This window comes from Pongo abelii, chromosome 6 (assembly GCF_028885655.2).
Source record: "Pongo abelii isolate AG06213 chromosome 6, NHGRI_mPonAbe1-v2.0_pri, whole genome shotgun sequence".
In the NCBI taxonomy this organism is placed as follows: Eukaryota; Metazoa; Chordata; class Mammalia; order Primates; family Hominidae; genus Pongo; species Pongo abelii.
Window position 1 is genome coordinate 48,986,499 of NC_071991.2, and position 19,412 is coordinate 49,005,910.

Genomic DNA, 19,412 nt, shown 5'->3' on the forward strand with positions numbered 1-19,412 from the left:
TGAATAAGCTACTAAACATCTTAAACCCTCAGTTTCCTCATCCTTTTGCAGATGAGGAAACAGGGTTTAAGATGTTTATTCATTTATTAGATAATGTATTGGTAAGTTACCTTAATAGATAACTTATCCAATTGTTATCACTAAGGATTAAATAACACATGTAACTACTTAGGTTACCATCTGGAACAGGACAGTTGTGGGAAGTTGTTATTACAAAAGGGGCAGGTAAAATTCTGGATGAAGTACAAGGGCTTACATTTGCAAGCTTATTATTAGAAAGGACTTCAATTTACTGGTGTGGCAAATTTTCCTCTCAAATCAAGTAGGACACCACAGCAGTCTTCACTAGGACCTTCCTTGGTGATTCAACAATAACTATTAACTATCCACATACTGCCTAGATCGATGGCCTCCAACGTGCAAAGTAATAATTCATTGGAGCTTGGGGAAAGAGTGCAAACTTTTTATTTCACTCTTTCAAATTTTGTTCCATAACGTTCACATTAGTGTAGCAGTATATTTGTTGACACATATTTTCATTGATCAATACATATAATTATGGACACATGCTCAACAAATATTTTTGTAAGGAAACAGCATCAGGTTTGGAGACCGTGATCTAGATAACTTTCTGAGTCAACATTTCGCTCCTGATGCATTTATAGCTATCAAGCCATCTCTCCTTTTTTCCCCTTACCTACCATATTCTGACTTCTACTCCTAGTTTCTCCAAGAGGACAAAACATATTCAGATGTGGTGGGTCAGAATGTACAGGAGGTAATGTGACACCCAGCTCATGAGTCTGAGAGGCATGGGTATCTCCTCAGCTTTCAAGATTACAACCTGAGCTACACAAAAATAAACTGTGTCCACTTAACTTGCTTGTGAATGTGATATGGAAGCAATGATATCCCATTCCACTAGGTGGCAGCAAAACTCTATCCACAAGGTGCCCAAGTGGTTCACTGGTATTATTAGTGCTTACTTGTTCAGCCCCACTTAATTAGCAGAAAGACAGTGGCTAACAGGATACTTCAATTACATAATGCCTCCAACAGTGGAGAACAGACACTGCCATTTTGCTTTCTACAGGCTGGCCTTTCCTTAGGCCTACCTGAATTTTACATGTATTGTGAATGATCCTCTCAGAAATCCACAGGTCAAATGGCAAAAAGAGCCTTCTGATATACTTAAGCCTGAAGTCAACAATCAAAAGTCCTAGTAAAGTTATACAGATCCTGTATCAGATTCCGGTGAAACCCTGGGCATGCCATGGATAAAGAAAGACTTCTGAAAGTTTTCATTAGGATGGTAGAATAATGAATGTGTCTTACAAATTTATTATTATAATACATAGAATTTTGAAATAATATTTCCCAGAAGCAGTAGTACTTAACCAGTTAGGCAGGCAGTCTATATACATTTTTTACCTTTGCATTCTCCAAATTCAGTAGGTTGTTAGCCTCCCTAAAACCAAACATTTTTGGCTAGAGGTGTTAACCCAATCTCTCAACACAAAAACTGAAAAAAATAAACACCCAAACAACAATCTCTCTGCTACTGACTTATAATTATTCCCTCTGCTTAGGTCACTAATTTAAAAAAGTAAATAGGGTAAAACATTTCAAGATAATAAACTAGGCTACATTAATTTCTTACTTAAATTATGCATTATGTTAAAATCTATGTCACTTGACCTTGAGAAAAGAAATGACACCATCCTTTTTACAGTTAAAAAAAATTTCAGTTTCCAGGGACTTGAGAGTATACCTAACCGGAATGAGTCAGAAACTGTTCTCAGAGGCCGGGCATGACGGCTCATGCTTGTAATCCCAGAACTTTGGGAGGCTGCAAAAAATACAAAAATTAGCCAGGCGTGATGGTGCACGCCTGCAATCCCAGATACTCAGGGGGCTGAGGCAGGAGGACTGCTTGAGCCCAGAGGGTTGAGGCTGCAGTCGAGTTGTGTTTGTGCCACTGCACTCCAGCCTGGGCAGTGAAGCAAGACCTTGTCTGGAAAAAAAAAAAAAAAAAAAATTGTTCTCAGAAAAATAAGCATACAAATGAGAGATAGAAATGAATAGAGAGATATGGTATCTCTTAAATTAGAAAATCAGCACATATGCATTCTAAATAAGACAAGCATATAAAAGATATCATCGTAGAGGAGGCAAACTCAAGCTGAAAAGTTTCTTCCCAAACATACTCTACTCTTGTACATCAACTGTAGGATATCTAAGACCCCACACACTATTACATCACAACATCGTTTATTATGTGAATTTTTTACAATACAAACAAAAAATACAGAAATGCAATATATGAATACAGCTAAATGCAGAATGGTGACTTTTTTCTCTTCAAGAGGCCATGATTCCCATTTCTAGTAAAATAAACAGACTGCATATAGGTAGAAACAGGTTGGTCATTAGCTTAACAATTTTGCCTAGAAATGATCTATAAATGCATTTTCCCCCCTGCTACTTACCATAAAGTGTAAAAAGGGAGTTAAAGGAAAGTTTCCTTGTTGGTTCCTACCATATGAAAGATGCTATATTCTATTTTAGCAGTGCCAATATATGGAAAATATCTAAATTAAATGTTATTACAAAAATGAAGCAGTAATGAGATTCTGGCTAAGAGGGCACTAAATGAGAATAATATATATTTAAAGAATCCAAAACAAACAAACAAAAAGAGGTTGTTATAAAAAAGCTCTAGGTGCACTGTAAGCATATAGGGGTTTTTTTTTTCCATGTGTATTTTTAAACAATGGAAGTGTCAAAAAATAGGGTCAACTGTGTTAGACTAAATTACATTATTGTATATGCTGCATTGAATGGAACCTTTGTATTATAATTATCATAGAGAAGCATAGTTTGCATCATATTATGGCAATTTATCCTCAATGAAAATCTTCCAGAGTCCTTTTATTTTGGAATATCCTGTAAACAATCAAACCACCAGAACATGATTGTACAACAGTAAAATGTTCTCTTGCATTAAACTGAAGATATCTGTTTAATAAAAAAAGAAAATGTAGGAAAGGTACTTAGAGCTCTTACTTTCTAAGTACAGAACACCCTAGACAATTCAAGGCATCTTAATCTCCATCAAGAACAAAAAAAAAAATAATTTTTGTCATGCTGTTAAATCCATCATTGTGGATAAAACTGGTGCAAATTGGTCAAACGGATCCAACAAACACTGATGTCCAAGCTGGCATATTGGCAACTAATATGTAACTGGTGGTCAATAGAGAGTTTAAAAGATCTTCCCTTTCTTCTTGTTCTTTTCCAAGGTTCTAAAGGATGAAAGAAAAGTAAACAAGATGAATAACCATTTTATAAACATGATAGACAACATGATAACGACAGCTAACCCAATTACAACAATGTTGGGATTTTCAGATACTACTTTTTCATTGAAAATATTAAAAGATTTAGACGTAAACAGCTAAGACAACATTAATCTATAATAGCATTTTCTTAGGCAATCAAATATTTGACAAAACTCCAGGATAAGCAGTAAAAAAATATGGCAAAACCCCATTTTAATATACAAGAACAATTCTTCCCAAATGAAACAGCACAAACTAAGAAGTTATCAACTGGCGTCAAACAGGGTGTTCTTTTCCCTCACTGTCATTTGCATTTTGAAGTGCAATTGCTTTTACAAACCTATTTTCCTCTTCTTTGGGGAAAATGTTAACAGTAGGGTAGTGTAGCAGAACATATGTCAAATCTGAAAATGTTTAGTAACGAGGATAAACTATATAATCCTTATAGGAATGCCACTTTTCAGTTTTAAATGAAACTATTAAGGAAAAGAAAACCAAGGTACAAATATTATTGAATTTTGAATAAATTAAGAGAAAGTAATTGATTAGCTGTATTGGAAATTAAATATCTAACATTTTGTCTTAAGAATTTTATCGTAAAAACATAATTCAACACAGTTAAAACGTACCCCTAAATATGTAATAGATTTTGAAGAATGTTCCCTTTGTGTGCCAAAAATTGAAAACAACCCTTATGTCCAACAATTGAGGGGAGGAGGTAAGAAATCCAATTAAGGTGAGTTAACTGGGGAGAATGTTATGAAGTTGCTAAATCATAATTATGAAGATTAAGTCATGAAAGATGTACTGAAAAAATACTGCTAATGGACATAGACTGTATCCATCCATATAAAAATATTTATCTATGAAAACCATTATGTTTGGAATGCATGATAAGGGGTGATGACTTTTTAAGTGTTATTCAAATGTTTTTTAAATAAGTAGGAAAACAATTCTTTAAAACATTAATACACACATTTCTTAGTAATCTGCTATTAGTTACCTCGAAGAGTTCTGTTGTTCTAAAATACGTTGTTGAGCTTCCCAGTTTGCTTTCTCATCCTCAAACTGACGACGTTTTTCCTCCAATTCTTTGTGCTGTGCTTCCAAATTCTTTTTCATTTGCTCATGGCGCCGCTGGAGCTAAATCACAGCACAATATATAAAACAAAACTAAGAAATCAGAAGCAGAAGTATGTTTCATCCAGATACCCTAATGATAAGGAGTATGAGCACTATTTGAATAGCCCTGTTGTAAATTCAGAGTACTACCTGGAAAGCACTGTCAAGGACTCCTCCTCATTTAGGACCACCCAAAAGGCCAGTGACCCAAGACAATAATCTTGGGAAACAGGAAAAAAAAAAAAAAGCAACAAACTTAACATTGTGGAGTACTTTATAATGGAAAATTACTATCTTATCTCGTTTTTCTTTAATCACAAATATGTTGGAGGCTGGGCAGTGAAGACATCACTGTTCTCATTGTACAGATGAGGAAACAGTTGCAGAATTTAAGTGACTTGCCCAAGATTGCTAGCTGAAAGTGGAAGAACCAGGACTTGAATAAGCCTCCTAATTCCAAGTTTAGAAAGCTAAGACAAGTGAAAAGAAAGCAGGTAGTTTAGGACCCTAAGAGCTCAAAGATGCCAGCAAAGTACTCTGATTCCTGTAAGCAGTGGTTCTCAGACATTGGTCTTTATGCAAATCACCTGGGATGTTTGTTAAAAATATAGAATCCTGGACCTCACTCAGACGTATTGAATTAGAATATCTGGGTGTTAAGTCTGGAAATGTGGATTTGCAACAAGTTACAGTGATTCTAATGCAGATGGTCCTTCCTCCTCTGTGTATTAATACTGTAAAGAATGCTGACTGAGAGGTAGTAAACACTCATGCAAAGTAACTGCAGAAACAAAGTGCTTTAAGTCCAAGAGATCATTAGATAAATAATTTCATTTAGGTGCAAGTCAATCCATTTCTGAAAAAAAAAAAAGTCAACAAATTTTAAAAATCAGATTAAATCCTTCTATGCCAAATACCCAAGGACTATTTAAAACCTTCAGTTATCCAGGAATTATGTTCTGTTATAGATTTTACTACACTGGTGAGTTAACATTAACATAATGTTAATATATAACTATTATATATATTATATATTATATACATATTATATATTATAATTTTGCATACAATTTTTTTACAAGTCCGAAGTGACTTCATATTTATTCCTATTTCAATTATTTCATGCAATTTCTACAAAACAAAATCACCTAAGACACACTTAAGCAAACATGAGTCAAATCTGAGGTGAAATCTTCCTGACAGCAAACAAGTTACTAAGTAATGTCAGAAAGTAGGAACATAAGAAAATGTCTCTAGTTATTTTTTTTAAATGAAGAGAGTCACATATACACAAGTCAGAACAGTAGTTACCTCTGGGAATGAGAGAGAGGGATACAATAGGGGACAGGTACGGTCTTCAAATGAGTTGATAACATTCTATTTTTTTAAGCCAGGTGGTAGGCTTACAGTGTTCATCATTCTTTAACTTAATTTATGTTACATATAAGTAATTATCTTTTGTGTTAACTGCATGTAGATAAAGGTATAGGTCACAATCTCACTCAAGAAACCCATGGGGTCAGATGCCTTTTGAAGTTCAACATTTTTCAGTTATTAAAACGACAACACCGCTTAGAAAGAAGTATATACTATATTTATAAAATACCTCCTGGGCTATCTGGGTCAACAAGTATAATCAAACACATTACTTTTTATTTGTTTCAGTAAAATATATAAATATTCACAATATGTAGGACTAAAACTTAGTTCATGTTAGGTTTTGCAGTTTTCAGAGTTTTTTCCATTCTGAAATTGTGAAAAACAGGACTGTGGACCTATCTAGCTTAACTTAAAAATTAACTGGGTTCAAATGCTGGCATACTAAGTTAATTTATCCTTCTTCTTATAAAGGAGAGATGGGCAATAATATCTACCTTGTAGGGCTGTGGTGTGCACTAGACAACACAATAAATGAAAGATGCTTGGTGCTGTGGCTGATGTACTGTGCTGCTAGCTGTGCCCCAAACAAGTATTTCCAGCATAATGGATTTAAGGAGAGACTGTATTAAACAAGGCTAAAAGGGTTTCTTTACCTATTTATGTATTCACATGTATATCTACATAATATATATCATTTATCATATACATGATGATTTGCAAACTCATTATCACAGGGATGTTGGTAAATACACTCTAGATGTGGTTTCATAAAAGACAAAGAATCTAGAATAAGCATGCCTAATTCTCTAATGGCTTAGAGTATCTGGTGGGAACCTTGGCCCAGAGCTCTTCACAGGTCCTTGAAATGTTAACATTCCATCCTTCAAAGAATAGTTCTTCAAAATTATCTTCACCATTCACAGTAATCATTAAAATTCCCAAAGGGTTCCTTGGCTACAGGTTCACAATTACTTGTTTGTAATATTTACTCTTAGCAACATGTCCTAAAATACACCTGCCTCAAATATAAGTTAAACTACTTTTAGATTCTCAATGGAATCTAAGTGTGGAGATAATGTAGTAGACTCTTGATTATTCCTGTTTTTTTCCCCTTTTGGATATAGATTTTTCAGATTATATATGAATTACCGAAGAGGTAGAGATTCAATGCATATATTTAACAACAGGCTGATAAATTAATCTCCAAAATGTCATGTTAAGAACTTTAATTATTCATTTATAATAAAATAGCAATAGCTAAGACAGTGACTCTTGATTGGGGGTGTGTATGCATGCACATTTTGGTTTGCCCTATGATAGGAGGTCACTGCTATTAGCATTTAGTGGCAGTGCCAGGGATGCTAGTCCTGTAGTGCTCAGCAGCCTCAAACCAGGAGGAATTATTCCATACCCCTGCTAAATTAAACTCACAACAAATATAACAACAGTGAAAGATTTTAATAAGAAATTACAAGAGAAGCCCAATAATGTAAGAGAAATGATGTGGAATAAAAACATTTCCTCGAAATTATTTAATACTTTCTCATTCTGTGCATTCTATTTACTCAATGGATTAGAGTACTTTTGTTATGCCTTTAGTCAAAAAATGTTTCCGTATTTTATGCGGTAATTACAAAAGCAATGAGATCAACTGTAAGAATATAACAAGAGAGATCTGAATCTCTTTTTAATACACTTAGATACAAATATATTAGTGAAGCCACATAAAACAGGGATCTTACTAAATTTTATCATTAAAGATTGTTTTAAAAGTATTTTATATTACTGTCATCCATATATATATATGTATATAATTTTGAGACAAGGTCTAGCTCTGTTGCCCAGGCTGGGATGCAGTGGCACAATCATGGCTCACTACAGCCTCGATCTCCCAGGCTCAAGTAATCTTCCTGCCTCAGCCTTCTGAGTAGTTGGGACCATAGGTGCAGGCCATCATGCCCAACTATTTTTAAAAATTTTTTGTAGAGATTGGGTCTTGCCATGTTGCCCAGGCTGGTCTCAAACTCCTGGACTCAAGCAATCCTTCTTCTTGGGCCTCCCGAACTGCTGGGATTACAGATGTGAGCCACCACACCTGGACCTCATCTCACGTATTTTGAAATAATTTATTATTTTATAGGGCTTTTTGTTTGTTTGTTTTTTGAGGCAAAGTCTTGATCTGTCGCCCAGGCTGGAGTGCAGTGACGTGATCTCGGCTCAGTGCAACCTCTGCCTCCCAGGTTCAAGCGATTCTCCAGCCTCAGCCTCCCAAGTAGCTGGGATTACAGGCACTCACCACCACATCCAGCTAATTTTTGTATTTTTAATAGAGATGAGGTTTCACCATGTTGGCCAGGCTAGTCTCAAACTTCTGAACTCAAGTGATCTGCATGCCTCAGCCTCCCAAAGTGCTGGTGTTACAGGCATGAGCCACCATGCCCAGCCTATTTTATAATTTTTAATTATAACAAATTTATGTGGAGAAAACTTCATACTGAAACCACTGTTATTTTGGAATTACTCATAGTTTTTTTCCTGCTATTCTCAGACATCTATCAAACTAACTGCTCTATGGATTTTTATGTTCAGTTTATCTTTTTCTCCATCTTTTCTTTCTTGCCACCTATTGAAGGAAATGTCTCCAAGGTCTTTTTGATTAATAGAAACTACATGTATAACTCAACATCTAGAAGGGTTTCAAGACAGTAGATATGTCTTCTGGGATGTTTTGTCATTACCCTGCCCAATGTTGTAACACTACGAACTACCTTGACACTACATTATAAATAAAGAAGGCCCAAACATGACAAAAATATCACATTCCCTAATTTTCTCTCCTTTAATTGTGTGGAATTTATCCAGTCATGTCTTTAGTTCAATAAAGGTTATTTCCCTCTTTTTCACTCATACACAAATAAGTATGGTCAATTATTATTATCCTAACACTAGTTTTTGTGCATAAACCCACCCCCAAATTCTCATCTTTAGTGTTCTTATGCCACCTGTATGGAATGGTTTGTAATTTTATTTTTCACAACTCAAACTTGTTCATTATAACTTTAATAATTCATTGTAAGTATTCTATTACACTGTCCTACCTAATATACTATGTCCAAGCACTTACAAATTGAAGTATATATTATTTTATTATAAACACAGTGCTTGCTTCTAGAAATTTCTCCGTTTTGTTACACTAGGGTATTAACTTTGAAAAAATATGTATAAAAAGATTATATTATCTATAAATTTTACTGAAGATACTACTTAAAAAAGGAACCCAATGTCTGCTAAGAGATGGAATATTAGACTGATTACCTCAGCTTCAGAGTCCTTCAGTTTTTGAACTTTTTCTTTGACCTTCATCTCAAACACCTGCTCCATCTCCATCTCCATTTTCTTCATTTTAGCTACATGCTCCCTTCTTTCTTCTTCCATTTGTGCCAGAGGGCTCCTGTCACGAATATTAAGGGTAATCATTAAATGTCTGTGAATAAAAATTATAATACAGAACTATGAAACAGCTGATGAAAACAAATGAGATGCTATATATGTCATTATTAATATATTTATAACCTAGAACTTCTTTCCATATTTCATATATAAAACTTGATTATGAAAAAAATCTAAAAAACAAAGATGTTCTCTAAACCTACTGCATATCAAATCTAAGGATGACATACCAAATAAACTGTAGAAGGAAAATGGGAAAAAAATTCCCAAAATACATTCACGGAATAAAACATTAGAAGAAAATAATTTAATTTTGTTCTTTAAACATTTTAACATGAAAAATAGAAAATGAGTAATGAAGTTAACATATGTAGAATATTTTTAGTTTTACCAGAATTTCTAGTGTTACAATCTCTTCTAAGACAGCTACTAACAACACAAAAATTATTATTTATTTTGGTAACTGAACTGATACGTTGGAAACAACTACTAGTCAATACCTAGAGCACTATTTAGGCATATAGAATATTTCTAGGCCCCTTATGATAACTTCAATGCTCTTGAAAATTCATTCTACTTAACTCAAATATTTTACTGTCTTAAGTTTTAAAGATGTTCACAGTGATTTAAAACATACACACATACTTTAGAGATAATCAGGAGCAAATATTTTGTTAATAATTATTTTTAAATGCCCAAAAAAAGACATAAGCACAGTTAAATTAAAAAAAAAAATGTTCACTTTGTTGATGTTAAAGTCCATGGACTCAAATCTCTTTGTCGAATTGTGTTCAAAATTTTCACACTGAGATATATTTACAGGTGGGCTTTATGTTAAGGCTAATATACTTACACAGAGACACAAGAGAATGCCAAAGTACCTAGTGCTTTCAGCCCAGGAGCAGAAAGTGGGCTCTTTGCTTTGAGAATCTCTGAAAATTATTCAATACCCTGGGACATACTAAAGAGATAGGTCCTTTGACTTTGTTAATAAAGCATGCTTGTTTTGCCTCCATAAAAACAGGCTTTGACCACTGATTGAGTTTTATATTTTAAATGGGTAAATTTTATTGTAATACACCAAATTTTTTTTAAAAAATTAACTCATGGCTTAAAAACAAAAACCAGACCTTGGATTTCACCCATAACTTTAAGGCTAGTCATTTTAACCTTGATTTGACACACTCTTATTATGGTGACTTTTCTCCTTATTAGGCTAAATATTTCTGACCATCACAGCAATTTTCTAACAGGGAAGCAGGCAAGAGAGCTAGATAGAAAATGTTAGAAACAAAACAAAAAGGACAGAATATTGGCTACCAGTTTTTCTTAACAAAAAGGCAAGAACAAAGATGTGATATAATGCTATGAATTAAGATGATCTGTTTTTGCAATTGCATAAAATTAGAATAAAATGTTATTTAACTCAAGGATATTTCTTCACTAAAAGAAAACTTACTTCTACATGCTAACCTGACACATATTTTTCCAATTAAACAATGAATCAAAAGTTCTGAAAATGAAACTAACCAGACATATTAACTTAGAACAAGAACCTGCATTTTAAAAGTGGAGTCGGCTGAAAAACATTTTCAAGTGTAAATATCATTTTTTTTTTTGTTAAAAGTTGAGATGCTTCTTAATAATATATTCCTCATATTAATGGCAGGTGTTTTTAATACAGTTGCCTCTGATCTCTTGAGCACACACAGTGTCAGTGACTGCCCTGAAACAGCATACCAAATGTGTGTTTGTGTTTGCCAGCATTCTTCCGGTGAAAGGGTCCAAAGCTTTTGTTAGATTTTCAAAGAGTCTATAATTCCCACTGTCCCCTAACACCCCAAAAATCTTTTTTAGTCTCTAAAAAAGAAATAATCTAAAAACAATTTTTTAATTGCTAACCTTAAGTAACTGAATATGTGTATGTAAGCAACTTCCAACAATATAATTATGATTGTAAATATATTAAATTAGAAATCAGAGAGAAATATCTATTCCTACTTATACAACTCATCTATAAAATGTTTATCTTACTTTATCCTTGGGAAACAGCAAGTAATTTTGCCACCAAAATTATTATTTAAATAACTCTAGGGGGGAAAATAAGAGACTGCGGATAAAACATGCAATGATGTTTCAAATCTTCTTTTAGGCCGGGCACAGCGGTTCACACCTGTAATTCTAGCAGTTTGGGAGGCCAAGGCGGGCAGATCACAAAGTCAGGAGTTTGAGACCAGCGTGGCCAATATGGTGAAACTCCATCTCTACTACAAATATAAAAATTAGCCGGGCATGGTGGCGCACGCCTGTAATTCCAGCTACTTGGGAGGCTGAGGCAGGAGAATTGCTTGAACCCAGGAGGCAGAGGTTGCAGTGAGCCAAAATCGTGCCACTGTACTCCAGCCTGGGTGACAGAGCAGGAATCCATCTCGAAGAAAAAAAAAATCTTTTAAATTCAAAATTTAAGTATTTAAAACCCCCACCTTACATGCCTTCAACTGTATCATATCTAAAGAAAAAAAAAATTAGAGATTTGGCACATTTAAAGTAAAGCATGCTAAAAGCTGCAATTAAAGGCAAATGCATAGCTTTCACAATTAAATTATTAAGGTATGTGCCCTAAATAAAAAATTTACAGTAAAATTCACTAAAGCTAATTTATTTCCCAAATTATGTTCATAATCATTACACTAAATCACTATAAAAATAAATATGCTGTGCAATTATCTTCTGAAAGTCTGTTGAAAGTTTTTAAACCTGGAAATGTGTGTTTCTAAGAGAAATTTGCAATTATTTAACAGTTAAGATACTGTAATGTAAGTAATGTAAAAATAATCTGACCAAATATACTCAAATACTGTGAAAAAATGTTCATGCATATTTAAAATGAATTTTTGAAGTCTCTCACCAGTAAAAATGATCTTTCAAATTTTTAATTTTTAAATTAACACCTCACTTCTAGTCATCTTAATTTTTAGAAAATCGAAACAAAAAATTGTGCTTACAATGTAGAAAATGTAGGGAGATCACTTTTTATCTTCACATTTACTATTTTTTTCCAAGTAAAACCTTTTATTAAATGGCTGGAAAAACCATTTAAGTTGTATCATTGCCTGCCTGCTTTTTAATAGGAAACTCTTACCCACCCACATATAGTAGTAAAGCTTATAAACCTATCAGTGAAATTAAAAACCCAGACAAAGAAATGAAGAAAGCCTAGTAAAACAAGAAAAAGAAAATGGTTACAACATAACCCAAATATGAAACTAAATCCCCAAACATTTAGCTCTTTCTAGGGTTGTCTTTATAAGGTTAAAATTCCTGCAAGCCACACCCCTTCATGTGACCAATAAGAGAATTATAGCCACCACACCACATAAGGATGACCTAGTCAAGTTCTACTTTGCTGCATTACATATGACCCACATTTGGAGTGTAATAAAAGACAATCATGTTTCATTTAAATTATGTGTGTGGTCTTTCCTAAAGAACAAATTAAGCAAGTAGATTTACATACTTTTGCTCCAGTGGTTAGTAGGTCACTATGTGCAAAATTTTCCAAAGGAATTTCACTTAAATAATTTCAAAGATCAATAAAAATTTCTAAAAATTTTGAGTAATAATGGTTGCCAACATTTTGTTTTGCCACGAGAGTATTAAAACCAAATATAAACAAAACTTCCAACTACTATCATTATAATTTCATGAAAGGACACTTGAATAAAGAGTAAAAGATATAAATAAGTGTAATTTTTTGAAACAACTTGAAATTTTCAGCAAATTGTCTTTATTTCTATTTAGATGAATGAAAACTCTGTCATGTATCAAGAATTCTGAGAATCTGCCTTTGAAACTTGTATTTTTAGTCATTCACTTATAAAGTTTTCCCAAGATAACTGATGGAGAAGGCTATGGAGAACAGAAAAATAAATTAACATAAGGGAAAGAGAGACTAGGGTGTGCCCCAACTTGAAGGAAGGTATGTATTGTCACAATTGGTACCAATGATAGACATCAGTTCTGAAAAAGAGTCACCAATAACATGTGATTTTAAGTAAAGGGTACAAGGAAGATCAAGGAAAAAGGAGGCAGATAACACTTCAAGAAGGAAGTTTAGCCAAAAAAGAAAAAAAAAAAAAAAAAAAGACAGCCCTCCTCTTATTGGGGATCACACTTCCTTTAAGAGATCAGCAATCTGCATATGTCCAACTCTTCTCCCCTTTCCTTTACAAACCCTTGCTGAATTTTCTTTGATTTGAGAGGTTACCCTTTCTGGGGCTTTCAACCACCTATTACCCTCCATACAGGGATGCAAGAAGTACTTGGATGGCTCCACACTTTCTTTGTCAGAAACAGGTAATTACCGGATAGCTGCTAAGAACAGCATTCACTTCTCCAGATCTAACCTTGAGACAAATTACAGCTGACTGGACAAGTTCAGCTATTCTTCAGATTTAAACCACACAATCTGTTTCTTGTTTTAAGTCCCTCTGAAATAGAATTGTTCTAGGGCTACTGACATAACAGAAAGGCACATTTTCAGACATCTACACATGTATTTTTAATGTTTATTTCATGTTTCAATAGACTCTACAGTGTGCCCAAAACTACCTCAGAAAATTAAATATAAGATAAATTGATCCACAGTCATGCACTGCTTAACAATGGGGATACATTCTGAGAAATTCACTTGTCATCGCATCAACTAACCTACTACACACTTAGGCTCTGTGGTATAGACACACAATATTATGGGATCTTGTCGTATATGCAGTCATTGACTGAAACATCATTATGTGGCACATGAATGTATTTTACTATTCAATGTCTAACATCTTTAAAAAGTTTAGCTTATATTCTAAAACCAAAGTGTGATTAGCACTTTGTGAAACATACATTGCCAAAGATCAATTTAACTATAAATTTTCAATAGGTTCACCTTCCATTCCAAAATTCTTGCAACTCTCAACCCCTCCCCACTACCACTGTCAAAGAATACATTGCTATGGAGAGTCGCATGAGAGCAATACAAAAAGAACATTAAAAGAAGCCTAAACTCACACCTACTTTACTTATTTAAACACTAGTCTTTCTTTTCAGTTATTCATGGATATGTACTGAGCTATGAGGAAAAGCACCTTACATCAGCTAAAGCACCATAAGTTGTTAATGATTTTTAAAGAAAAATTTAACAAAAATATTTTTTGAAATTGCTAACATTTTCAAGACAATGTAAGATACAACCAATTGATAAAACTTCTAAGTGATTTCTTTCAGGTTCAGTATGTGTTATTCAATGAAGTAGTAACAATCTAATTCCTATTTATTATTAACATAAAATAAAATATTATGCTAGCTCCTGGGCCAATTTGCTTTTTAGCAATGCAAACATTTTTTTTTTATTTGCAGAGGCAAAGTATGGTCATGATTCCTTTCTTTAAGAGATATATTTCCAGTAGAATTCTACTAATTATGTTTTCACCTGGGATACAGTTCAACTCACGTATCCACACAGTAGAATTTTGTATATGCAGAAAAAAACTTCATGATACTGTAAAGTTTTCTATTTTTCTATGAATTATCTTACCTGCATCCAACAGCACTACTTTAAAAAGCCTTATATTTGAGACATGGGAACAAATAAATAATTCCTTGTATCTACAACATAACAAATGTTTAAAAAAAATTGAATAAGTACACATATTTAACAAAAAATATGTACTAGTAGTATTTTAACATACAAAATTATCAGTAGCTTTGTGTATGCGTTTCTTTTAATGAGTTAAAAAGTTCATCGTTAATGATGAGTTTAAAGTGAATTAGGATTTTATTAACAATATTCACTATGATGGATCCTTACATTTTTGTGCCAAAGTTACTCAATAAACATTTTGCTAAAAAGAGATAAAAAGCCTTCCTTTTGTTCACATATTGAGGCTTACCTCAAACAGAATCTTGTATTTTAAATATTTAAGAAGGGACATTTTTCTATTCCATTATAAGGCATGTTAACCACTATGGAAAACACTATAGCTATTTTGAGAACTTCGTCTTTCATATTTATATAGTTGATCCTTCAGGATTATCGTCTAATGGTAGATAACACCTAGCTACAAATGCACATTATTTAAAATGGTTTTGCAATACAGCTATGTACAGCCTAATGACATTTCAGAAAACAAGGGATGGCATATATGATGGTGGCCCATAGATTCCTACTGCCCAGTGGCATCTTGATGATCTTGACCCTGAGTAGGCCTAGGCTAATGTGTAAGTTTATGTCTTTGTTTTTAACAACAACAAAAAAAAGGTGTAAGTGAAAAAAGAAAGAACTTTTAAGATAGAAAAAAGCTTATAAAGATTATAAAGATAATATCTTTCTACATCTGTTCAATGTGTGTTTTAAGCTAAGTGTTACTACAAAAGAATCAAAAAGTTTTTTAAAATTTAAATTATAAGATACAAAGTTACAGCAAAATAAGATTATTGAAGAGAAATTTAAAAAATAAATTTAGTATAGCCTAAGTGTACAGTGTTCATAAAGTCCACTGTAGTGTACAGTAATGTCCTAGGTCTTCACGTTCACTCACTGCACACTCACTGAATCATCCAGAGCAATCTCCAGTCCTGCAAACTCCATTCAAACCAAGTGCCCTATACAGATATACCATTTTTAATCTTTTATACTGTATTTTTACTGCACCTTTTCTATGTTTAGATACACGAATACTTAACATTATGTTACAACTGTCTATAACATTCAGTACAGTAACATGCTGTATAGGTTTATAGCCTGCAAGCAATAGCTAGACCACATAACCTAGGTGTGTAGAAGGCTCTACCATCTAGGTTTGTGTAGATACTCTATGATGTTTACAGAATGACAAAATAGCCCAATGACACATTTCTCAGAAATGTATCCCCACTGTTAAGTGACATATGATGTAATTATGATCTTCAATAATGAGATTTTTAAAAAGCAGGGCACAGACATGGTTACCAGCTTCCTCACACATCTCTTTTTTCGACCCCAACATGAAACCACCACAGCTTGAGATATAAGCTCAACAGGGCAAAGCTACACACTTTGTAGTCACTTACACCACTCTAACAACCAAAAGAAGAAAACGAAACTCCAGCTAATTTACTCCCTGGAATAGGAATAGAGAAGGTAACCAAGAATAAATTCATCTAAATATTCCTTTTGTTAAAGCCTGTCCTTTGTTTCCACATAATCTGTAAGTGAAAACTATCAAAATGGTTCATTCAAAAAAGCTTCTACTATTAACAAAGCATAACAATATAAATTTATGCTGCTGTGCATAAAGAACATTATCCAAATTTTGTACTGAGTAGCCAGGAGAAATTTAATGAAAATGAAACAATATGATTGTTGACTACAGAAATAATACCTTTTTGGAGAAAAAAATATATACTTACTTAGTCAGCTGCCCTTTATTCTTGTTGTTATCAACTCCATTATAAGTCACAGCTGCAAGTTTTCTGCTTCTGTAGTTCTCATAGTGGACATTATTAGTAACATCTTTCAAGTCCTGCATGTGTGTTCTGTCATAAACAAACAGCAAGAGTTTGCTTCTATTAATAGCTAGGGGGAAAAAGCTTAAAGTTTTAATATAAATTCAAAATTTTACCACAACAAAAATTTCAGATTTAAAATGAACAAAAGACTATTGTTAAGGAAGGTGGCATTCATCTGTTTTCATTTACACTCAAAGTAGACCAACAAAAAATAAGCTAACTTGACACCAAATTTAGATTCAATGAGATTTTAAGACCTATAAATCCCCCAAAACAGTTACTGAAGGATGACCTTTTTATGAAAGAGTATTCATCTTTATATTATCTATTTAAATACTAGACAAGAGAGTGCAGATTAACTACTACTGAAGCTCATAAAATCTAAAAGAAACTGCCTTTTAGCAATATTACTAAGGTAATATATGAGTTTTTATTAATACATAATAATAAATTTCTGATCACATATCAAGTTGTTTTCAAAGAAGGAAATTTTAGAATAATTTTCTGTTTCTTCAAACTGTCTATTGAATGTGGTATTTCGGTTAAACAAATTTTTGCTTACAGTATTTCTATCATATATAAAATCAATATATATGAGATAAGTCTACAATACATATGAGATGATGTCATCATTATTTAATAATTCAAGACACTGAAGATACCCTTAGCTGCTCTATGGATATCCTTTACCAATGTAGTGTTCTTGGATACACATGGTGTGACAATACCGTATTGTCAGTTCTCTCTCTTCTCATCATCCATTCTATCTCAAACTTCCTATATCTGCCATCATTCGTCTTCACCACTTTACTAAAACTCCCTTCTGGGAGACAAACACAAAAGTGTATTGTTGGCTGGGCACACTGGCTCACGCCTGTAATCCCAACACTTTGAGAGGCCGGGGCGGGCAGACTGCCTGAGCTCAGGGGTTCGAGACCAGCCTGGCCAACATGGTGGAACCCCATCTCTACTAAAAATACAAAAATCAGCTGGGCGTGGTGGCAGGCACCTGTAATCCCAGCTACTTGGGAGGCTGAGGCAGGAGAATCGCTTGAACCCAGGAAGTGGAGGTTGCAGTGAGCCAAGATCACGCATTGCACTCCATCCTGAGTACATGAGCAAGACACCATCTTAAAAAGAAAAAAAAAGTGTATTGTACTGTTTTTATCATTCCTTACATCCAGAAAACCTTTACTGTTACTTCACAATCCAGCTTCTTGAATCCCCCCCTTTGTGAATAAAATGTGATATTCAATTACTCTGATTCATTTCGTACTGACATTTCCATGCAATTCTCTGATAGTTCACTCCCCTTAGTCCTAAGTCTGGTTTTTCCAAAAATCTCATCGCCCAGACTCTGTCCCTCAATAAATTCACATTCTCTTATAGCCACAATAGTTACTTCTAAAGCTCTACCACTCCACTTCAGGCAAGTCAGGCAGCTCCCTACTGCTGGCATATCTGGTGGTTGACACTGAACAGTTCATGCTAATTTGTCACTCTCTCGTCAAAGACTTCAATTGCTTTGGAAACCTTTTTCCCAGCCTTGACATCAAAGCATTCCAACCATGACCATTTTCTCCTTGGTTGTCATTCATTTTTGGTACACGTATATGTCACAGGTGACACCATATCTCATCAACTGTAAGCTTCCCTTTACAAGGAACATGCCATTACCTTTCGTGTCCCAATGCAGACACCAGATGATAAGAATTTTAACATAATTCATAACTCAAGATTGAAGCTGAGATATTATAAACACTTTTTGGAACCAGTTTCTCTACGTGGAGAATAATAACAAACACCTATGCCAATATAAAACAATGTTTATGTAATCTTTCTTTTCCTTTTTTTTTTTTTTTGATACAGGGTCTCGTTCTGTCACCCAGGCTGGATGGAATGCAGTGGTACGATCTCGGCTCACTACACTCTCTGCCTTTCAGGCTCAAACCATCCTCCCACCTCAGCCTCCTGAGTAGCTGGGACTACAGGCATGCACCACCACGCCCGACTATTTTTTGTATTTTTAGTAGAGATGAGGTTTCACCACGTTGCCCAGACCAGTCTTGAACTCCTGAGCTCAAGCAATTCTCCTACCTTGGCCTCCCAAAATGCTGGGATTACAGGTGTGAACCACTGCACCTGGCCTAATTTTATTTATTATATATTACATATCATCACTGCATCACTGAAAAATCATTAAAGGTCCTAAGGAAGAAAACGTACATGAAATGTTTGCATGAATGTGTAAAATAAAAGTAAGGTGAATTTACTAATTGTTAAGTTATTTTTGTTAGTGTCATCTAACATTTTAGATATTGAATAATTTTTCTTTTCACTAAAACCACTAAAGTCTTCTATACGACTACATAATTCTGATTTTTTCAGGTTACGAAAGTCTTTATTTCTATTTAATTAAATATGCTTTATCATTTTATGAGTCAACCCACTCTTCCATTCTCAAAATAATTTGTTAATTAACAATACAGTTTCCCCACAGTTTCAGGAATTTGTCTCTTCCATTTCCCATTGCTGATACCATAACTCTTCCTGTTCTCCTTTTGTTTTCTTTCCCCATTT

The 19,412-nt window shown here is 33.9% G+C and overlaps 1 protein-coding gene across 6 annotated transcripts in view; it reads right to left on the reverse strand.

Moving 5' to 3' along the window:
* Positions 1-2,254: 2,254 nt before the first annotated feature.
* Positions 2,255-19,412, reverse strand: part of SEPTIN7 (septin 7) — a 105,624-nt gene continuing 88,466 nt past the window's right edge. For all 6 annotated transcript variants that reach the window (XM_063725570.1, NM_001133400.1, NM_001135363.1 and 3 more), the window contains 4 exon segments: positions 16,734-16,859; positions 9,159-9,294; positions 4,345-4,484; positions 2,255-3,305 (listed from right to left, as the gene is read on the reverse strand). In XM_063725570.1, the coding sequence (XP_063581640.1) occupies positions 3,266-3,305; positions 4,345-4,484; positions 9,159-9,294; positions 16,734-16,859 (442 nt within the window). In that variant the 3' untranslated portion in view covers positions 2,255-3,265.